Source organism: Argentina silus, assembly GCF_951799395.1.
Source record: "Argentina silus genome assembly, chromosome: 4".
In the NCBI taxonomy this organism is placed as follows: Eukaryota; Metazoa; Chordata; class Actinopteri; order Argentiniformes; family Argentinidae; genus Argentina; species Argentina silus.
The window spans coordinates 12,908,563-12,917,802 of record NC_139658.1 but is presented as its reverse complement, the minus strand read 5'-3'; the positions used below and the strand labels follow the sequence as shown (position 1 = coordinate 12,917,802).

General features: G+C 47.9%; 1 protein-coding gene across 1 annotated transcript; it reads left to right on the top strand.

Annotated features, from left to right (window-relative positions):
• Positions 1-1,312: 1,312 nt before the first annotated feature.
• Positions 1,313-3,656, top strand: LOC310803072 (polyadenylate-binding protein 1A-like; the record flags this gene model as incomplete). Its single annotated transcript, XM_083667708.1, has 5 exons — positions 1,313-2,188; positions 2,310-2,780; positions 2,928-3,033; positions 3,139-3,366; positions 3,448-3,656. The coding sequence occupies 5 exons, from the start codon at positions 1,313-1,315 to the stop codon at positions 3,654-3,656; spliced, it is 1,890 nt and encodes a 629-aa protein (XP_083523834.1).
• Between the last annotated feature and the right edge of the window lie 5,584 nt (positions 3,657-9,240).

The following is a 9,240-nucleotide window of genomic DNA, read 5'->3' as shown; positions in this document are numbered from 1 at the left end:
GAGGCCACTCACCGGGGCAGAGTGTGGAACCGCTCCACCACTGATGCCCGTCTGCATGAACATTTGCTGCAGGTGTACTCCAGCTCTGTCACCTTGGTAAGAAACAACAACATCACGTTATAAATACAATAACAACAATAAGATACAATATTCTAAAGCAGTGAGCCGTTTCCGCTGGGTGTACGAAGTCTCTGTTCTCAAAATGTTGACCTTGTAGACCAAGTAGAGGGCCAAGCTGCTGCTCAGAGTTCCCTCAGGGCACAAGTCCAATGAGAGGTGGTTGTAATCCTCTATTCTGTTGGACTTGGACCCACAAGGAAAATGGATCAGCTCTCAGAGATAAAAGACTCTATTAGAGACTAACAGCCTTTGTCACAATGGAAACCTTCAGCCTACATCATGGAGACGATACAACTCATCAATTGTGGAGCAGCGCTGACACAGACGTCTTTACCAAGCATCTGTTTACTGTAGTTATATCACTATTACAAACCATTGAGATGGGACAGTTTGGGTATTTTTGCCACCAAAATGCTAACTTTGATATACTTGGGTATCCATAAACCATAAAAAAGTTTTAGTGAAAAGAAAAAGGGAAACACCTAGAAGCAATATCCGAATGTCTGTCAATCCTACATCTGAAGCTCTATGTCTAAACACAGTTATGTGCAAAGTGTAGGAACAAGTAATTCAAACATTTGACAATGTGCTGAATTGTTCTAACAGTTATTTAGCGAATGAACAAACACATGTCCATTAGTTCAATAAGTAGTTACATTGTTTTAAATGTTTTAACTTCTTTCAAAGCTTTCTATGAAATGCTTGTTTCAAAGAAGGCCCTGCCACCATTGTTGGACAGAGGACCGTGGCTCCCATTGAAGACACCCCCCCCCCCCCCTTAAGGCAGTCAGACAGGCTTGCTTAAGGGCCACTAAAACACCCGGGCATATTCAGTTAAAATATCCTTATTCATGTGAAATACATCTGCTGGGGAAGGATTCATGAACCCCTACATGGGGTTTGCTGACCTTAGTACAAAATGGACCCTGGCTATGGTCTGTGAGGTAACAATGACTGAAGTTAGAATTCTACTAACATATTACACACATCACATCCAGTCATTAAGGATGTCACAATTGACAATGTGATGACATAACAATGTAGAACATGCAGCTGGGGTTCTAGAATCCAGCTACAGTACACATGCCATTCATTTACCTGCAATTCCTCTGTGAAGAGCTTGATAGATAGATGTTATTTGTTCTTTTCACTGTTTTTTTTCACCTCTTGTTGTCTGAAAGGACCATTAGACATGAATCCTAGTGCGCCTATTCAATCGATGGCCTCCTTGTATGTAGGAGATCTCCACAGGGACACCACTGAGGGAATGCTGCATGAGAAATTCAGCCCTTGTGGTCCAATCATCTCTATAAGAGTGTGCAGGGACATGATAACACGCCGATCTCTTGTGTATGCCTATGTCAACTTTCAACAGCAAGCTGATGCAGAGCGTGCCCTGGACACCATGAACTTTGATGATGTCAATGGAAGACCTATGCGCATCATGTGGTCTCAGCGTGACCCTTCTCTGAGGAATAGTGGGGTAGGCAACATCTTCATTAAGAATTTAGTGGAGACTTTTGACAGCAAGGACCTCTACGACAGGTTCTCTGAGTTTGGGGACATCCTTTCCTGCAAGGTAGTATCTGATGAGAATGGCTCTAAAGGCTATGGCTTTGTGCAGTATAATACCCAGGAGTGTGCTGAGAGAGCTATTAAGAGACTCAATGGCACGTTATTGAATGACAGAAAAGTGTTTGTTGGACACTTCAAATCTCGCAAAGAACGAGAGGCTGAACTTGGATCCAGGGCCCGAGGGGTCACTAACGTGTACATCAAAAACTTTGGAGAGGATATGGATGACCAACGCCTTAAGGAGAGGTTTGAAAGATTTGGACCAGCCCTGAGCATCCGTGTCATGACTGATGACACTGGTAAGTCCATGGGTTTTGGATTTGTCAATTTCCAAAAGCATGAGGATGCCAAGAGGGCCATTGATGAGATGAATGGCCGGGTGATAAATGGGAGGCGGGTCTACGTGGGCCGCGCCCAGAAGAGAGGAGAGCGCCAGACTGTGCTGAAGCGCCAGTTTGAGCAGATGAAGCAGGGCCGCAGGACCAGATACCAGGTGTGTGTATATGAAAAAAAGATATACTGTAAAAGAAAAATAAGTTGATAGTCTTGGTAAACATTGTTGATATATTTGAGGCATGAAAAACATCTCACTAAACAGGGTTTCTCTCTACCAGGGTGTCAATCTGTATGTGAAGAACTTGCATGATCGCTTGGATGATGAGCAGCTGCACAAAGAGTTCTCCCACTTTGGAACAATCACCAGTGCAAAGGTGATGATGGAGGGTGGACGCAGCAAGGGATTTGGCTTTGTGTGCTTCTCCTCCCCTGAGGCGGCCACCAAGGCTGTGACTGAGATGAACGGCCGCATCGTGGCCACCAAGCCCCTGTATGTGTCCCTGGCCCAGCGCAAGGAGGTGCGCCAGGCTCACAGAGCCAACCAGCGCATGCAGAGGATGGCCAGCGTCGTTCGTGCCGTTCCCAACCCAGGCATCAACCTCTACCAGGTTGCTCCCCCACCTGGATTCTTCATGGCAGCCATTCCACAGGCCCAGAACTGTGCTGCTCCATACTTCACCAATCAGCTGGCTCAGCTGAGACCCACTCCTCACTTGGCTACCCAGAGTGTGAAACCTCTGCACTTCCAGAACATGCCCAACACAATGCCCAACCCAGGCATCAACCTCTACCAGGTTGCTCCCCCACCTGGATTCTTCATGGCAGCCATTCCACAGGCCCAGAACTGTGCTGCCCCATACTTGGCTACCCAGAGTGTGAAACCGCTGCACTTCCAGAACATGCCCAACACCATGTGTCCATCCGCTACCAGGCCTCAGACCTTCAATGCTATGAAGACCACACCCTCCCAGTTGCCCCATATGATGACCTTTCAGCGCATAGGTCAGTATATTTTCTGAAGCAACGCTGCTCATAGTGGTCTGACAACACCACTCGCCAAACATTTACCATAAATATCCCTTTGATTATGATGATCTTTCCTCTCAGCTACCCAGGCCTTGAGACAGCGCCCTGCCAGTGCAGATGCAGCTACAGCACGGATGCGCACCGTGCCCCAGAACAAGTACACAGCTGGTGTACACCACCCCCAGCAGCACATGGCTCCCCAGCCACAGGTCCCCATGCAGCAGCCTGCTGTCCATGTCCAGGACCAGGAGCCTCTGACTGCCTCCATACTGGCTGCCGTTCCCCATGAGGACCAGAAACAGATGATAGGTGAGTCTATTTGTTTGTTTTTATGGATCCCCATTAGCTGTTACTGTTACTGTTACAGATATTAATTCTCCCTCCCTCCAGGTGAGCGTCTCTTCCCATCTATCCACAACATGCACCCCAGCATCGCTCCCAAGGTCACCGGCATGCTGCTGGAGATGGACAACTCTGATCTGCTCCACATGCTGGAGTCTCCAGAGTCCCTGCGCTCCAAGGTGGATGAAGCGGTTGCTGTGCTGAAGGCCCACTGGGCTGAGGAGGCAGCACAGAAATCTGGCCACATCCCAGCTTGAGTTCCAAGCGGCTAACACATAAAAAGGAGATGCGGACTTTGAAACCTACTTCACCATGAAAAAATATTGTTGTTCTGACCCTCGTCTTCCTTGGATTCCCCCTCGTCTACCTTCCACGGACCTAGCCCATTCCTGTGTTGACTACCCGCCTGCCTACCTGACCCCTGCCTGTCTGACTACCCCCCTGCCTGCCGAACCCCTGCTCATCTGACTACCTGCCTGCCTGCCGAACCCTGGACTGACCCTGGACTACTCGACTACCATTCCTGTGTTGACTACCTGCCTGCCTACCTGACCCCTGCCTGTCTGACTACCCGCCTGCCTGCCCGACCCCTGCTCGTCTGACTACCCGCCTGCCTGCCGAACCCTGGACCGACCCTGGACTACTCTCTATTGGATTATCTTTCTCTCTCCTACCCCTATTCCCCTGTTATAATTAAATACGCCTTCGGGCTAAACCCCACCACCTTCTCTGTGTGCCGTCAATCTGGTTCTTCAGACGTTCACAGGTAACATGAGGAATGGTATGAAAGACACATGTTGGAATGATTACAATGAGCCCGTCCTCCAATTTTCACCTCTAGCCTCCACCAGCCTCCACTGTTTATGTGATGTATAAAGTTTGATTTACTAAGACAGATACATCATTAGGATGCACCAGTTGGTCTGAGGTTAGTACTGAGGTTATGGCTACTTTGCATGTGTGTTCCCCAGGAGGTGGATCCTGTCCAAGACACTGCATGTGTGTGTGTGTTTTCTACATTAACAGGAAGAGGACAGATATCAAGGTCCTGGCTCCTGCTGATAACCTGTACCACCACTGGCTGATGATCATCGCCACAGCCATGCTGTACAACTGGTGGTCAGCTATGGTATCACGCCTCTCTGCATCCCCCCAACCAGTGACTGACATGGTTTATCTCCTTTAATGACATGTGCCTTCTGAACAAGAGAAAACCATGTAGTGTCCTCAGTAACCCTTAAATGCCATGTGTCTTTTGGACGAAATACCTCCATTACCCAAAACCCATGATAAACAGCAGTAACTATAATCCATGGTAACCTAAATTGACCAATACAAACTCATGCTGCTCCACTTGCTAGTCTGGGAACCCCTTTGTGTTTGTGTGCGTGCGTGCGTGCTACAGGGCCTGATTTGATGAGTTACAGACCAGAGGTTCCATGGTGTGGCTGGTTCTGGACTACCTGTGTGATAGTCTCTACATCCTGGACATCCATTATCCAAAACCCATGATAAACAGCAGTAACTGTAATCCATGGTAACCTAAAGTGACCCATACAAACTCATGCTGCTCCACTTGCTAGTCTGGGAACCCCTTTGTGTGTGTGTGTGTGTGTGTGTGTGTGTGTGTGTGTGTGTGTGTGTGTGTGTGTGTGTGTGTGTGTGTGTGTGTCTGTGTGTCTATGTGCTACAGTGCCTGATTTGATGAGTTACAGACCAGAGGTTCCATGGTGTGGCTGGTTCTGGACTACCTGTGTAATAGTCTCTACCTCCTGGACATGGTGGTCAGACCGAGCACAGGTCAGATGTCCTACGCTCAGTCACACCTAGTCTGACCGTAACCCTACCTCTAACTGACCGTGCTCTGACCATATGTAATGTAGTCTCACCATAACCCTACCATTAACTGACCGTTCTCTGACCATGTATCGTCAAGTTGTTCTGACCATAATCCTACCGTTACCTGACCACGCTGTGACTGCGGGTATCTCTTCTCTCCCAGCTTTCCGAGAGACGAGGAGTTCCTTTTTGTGGTGTTTGACTTCCTGGTTGGCGTTCTGACCTTTGCCTCAATTGTGAGCAACATTGGCGCCATGATATTGAACATGAACACCACGCGGGCAGAGTTTCAGGAGCAGTTATCCAGATTGCAACCGACTGTATGACTGAACGTAGGACGTCTGTCCTGTCCTCAGTCTGACCACCATGTCCAGGATGTAGAGACTATCACACAGGTAGTCCAGAACCAGCCACACCCACACCCACCCACACACACACACACACACACACACACAAAAACGCACACACACAAGCGCACACACACGCACACACACGCACACACACGCACACACACACAAACACACACGCACACACACGCACACACACACACAAATACAGACACACACACACACATACACACCTGACATGTCCTCACACCCTCTCTCTGCAACCGACTGTATGACTGAGCGTAGGACGTCTGTCCTGTCCTCAGTCTGACCACCATGTCCAGGATGTAGAGACTATCACAGGTAGTCCAGAACCAGCCACACCCACACCCACACCCACCCACACACACACACACCCACCCACCCACACACACACACACACACACACACAAGCGCACACACACAAACACACACGCACACACACGCACACACACACACACAAATACAGACACACACACACATACATTTTTTTTACGATGAAATCGTAAAAAAAAAAGTGTATATTTATTTCAGAAACTGTAGTGGAAAATCCTAATTTTCCTCTGAGGTAGCCGCCATCTTGTCACTGTTGTGACATTTTTGTTTGTCTCTTGGGGAGCAATTTAGGGAGCAATTTGGTTTCTTCGCCCAAAGTGACATTGATGCGTGGCGCTCCATTCCAAAAGTTGAACAAATATGAGAGTGCCCGGAGCGTTCTGCTAAAAACAGACAGGTGCACGCGCTTTGGTGGAGGAGCGTACGAAACACGTCCTTCTCATTGAAAACAACTGGGAAAAGGCGCTGGTGGATTGAAAAACACGTCCAGTGGACACGGCCCCACTCTCCTTTTATAGAAGGGCGCTACATCATTTGTGGGGGACAACATGTTTACTGTACACTTGTTGGTTTAAGAATCCTTTATGAACCATTAACAAACAGTTATAACTCTTTAGTTTAAGTTGTTCAATAGCCGACCAATGAGATGCAGTGAGGTTTTACCTGGCACAAGTCCTACCGCCTCCAGCTGGAACTCCACCAGGGACACAGGGTAGCTGTAGGGAACCCTGCTCTCCCGTAGAGCCTGGCCCTCCTTCTTCAACTCAAACATGAAGTACATTAGAAGCTCATGTGTGTCCTATGAGGAGGACAGAAAGAAACAGACTGAAGAGGATAAGTGGAAGGAGAGCACTTGGAAAAGAGAAACACTTGTCAGGGCCACATTGATCAATACTTTGTGAAGCTTACCTGTTGATGACCTTTAAGGAAGGCTGGGTCAAAAGCAGCTAAGCAGGTAATGACCTCGCGCAAGAGCCTCTTCTTGGTGTTCGCTGCAGTGCCGAGACATGCTTGGTGTAGTTCTTTAAAACATCTATGGGGGGAGACAGAGACTACATCAGCTGCTGACTGGATGGTGAGTCGGCAGCACCTAAACTGAATGCTAATGGGGTAGATGGTTTCTCGTTTTACACCTTCCGCTTTGAACTGAACATCAAACTGCCAAAGCATACAGGGACCCATTCCAATACTTGTAAATGGCTTTCTTTCCTTACCTGTAATTTCTGATCTGTTCATTGTGTGTGTGTGTGTGTGTGTGTGTGTGTGTGTGTGCCAGTGCCATTGACTCCTTGTCTACTGTATCTCCGCAGTGTGGAGGACTTAGAGGAGGCTCAGGAGGCACTGCAAGATGGCGTTCAGGTAACAGGTGTCACCAATGTTGGGAAACCTTTAGAGAAGAGGCCATCAGTACTTACAGGAATAAATGTCCTGTAGACCAAGCTGAACATGATGCATGGACTCTAAACTATGTAATCAATCTGCTAAATGGGGACAAGCTTGATTATAAGACCAATATATACCATTTTACAGACTATTAGATCAAACCGTTTACCCGAGCAGTTGGTTGTCCACTCTGGGCCCCCTTCTCTGTCCTCTGGCTCTCTGGAGCTCCAGCTGGTCCCTGTTGCTGCTGAGGCCACTGAAAGAGTCCAGCCTCCTGGGCTTTAGGCTGGAGATGGCCTTGGCAGTCAGAGGCCTTAGGAGGAAGAGAAGAACTCTACATATAAGTAATAAATATATTATATGCCATTTAGCTGACGCTTTTATCCAAAGCGACTTACATTGCAGTGAGTGCATACATTTCTCAGTATATATGGACCCAGCGGGAGTCAAACCCACAACCTTAGCGTTCTTAATGCTATGCTGTACCAACTGAGCCACAGAGGACCATGTAGTACATATAGAGGACATATAGTACCACTCTACATATAGTACCACTCTACATATAGTCTAACTTTAGACTTTAGACTTTACATGCTACAAATTCTGACATTTTAAAAGCTGTATTGAGGATGTAAAACCGCAAACACTGATTTAGAAAAAAAAAACACATGCCTGAGGGGGTCTGAATGGATCATATCAGAATGAATGAAGTTGAAAACGGGCTAGTACTAATTTTGTGCACTAGATGGGGGTAGAGCATCAAAGTACAAAGTTACAATCTCTCTGGTCTACAGGCACCTCTCCAAGGAAACCGTAGAGGCTGTCCCATTCTTGGATGCCACTGGGGAGAGAGGCAGATAGTGAAGATAGAAAAATCACTGTTAACATGAATGGATGATAATAATAAAAAGATCCACATACAAATAAAGACCTGTGATCGCAGCCATGGGAGGATGAGCAGGGAAGGGAGGGGGAGAGGGGCATTTAGCAGCGGAGAGAGGGGAAGGGGAGCATTTAACAGGAGAGGGAAGAGGAGAGGGGTATTTAGCTGGGGAGGGAAGAGGGGAGGGGCATTTAGCAGGGAAGGGAAGAGGAGAGGGGTATTTGGCCAGGGAGGGAGGGGGAGAGGGGCATTTAGCAGGGGAGGAAGGAGTGGTGGGGTATTTGGCAGGGGTGGGAGGGGGAGATGGGCATTTAGCAGGGGAGGGAAGGGGCGAGGGGCATCTAGCAGGGGAGGAAGGGGGAGTGGGGTATTTGTCAGGAAAGGGAGGAAGAGAGGGGCATTCAGCAGCAAAGAGGGGAGGAGAAGGTTGTTTAGCAGAGGAACAAGGGGTGAGAGGGGCATTTATCAAGAGAGGGAAGGGGAGAGGAGGTGGGGGAGAGGGCTGTCAGGGAGGAGGAAGAAAAAAAGCCTATTTTTTCTGTTTACATGTAAATAAACAAGGGACATATTCCAGGTAGTACACTGGCTCAGTCACCCCAGAGCCATAACCTCAAGATCACTGGTTTGAGGTGGTGTAATGATGTGGGGAGTGTTTTCTTGGCACACTTTGGGCCTGTTAATACCAATCAATTATCGCTTGAATGCCACAGCCTATTTGAATATTGTGACTGACCATGTGCATCCCTCCATGGCCACAATTTACCCATCTTCTAATCATGGCTACTTCCAGCATGATAATGCACCATGTACAAAGCAAAAGTCGTCTCAAACTGGTTTCATCAACATGACAATTAGTTCAGTGTTCTTCAGTGGCCTTCCCAGTTACCGGATCTGAATCCAATAGAACACCTTTGGGATGTGGTAGAACGGGAGATTCACAGCTTGAAAGTTCACCTGAAAAATCTGCAGGAATTGTGTGATGCAATCAGGTCATCATGGACCAGAATCTCAAAGGAATGTTTCCAACATCTTGTG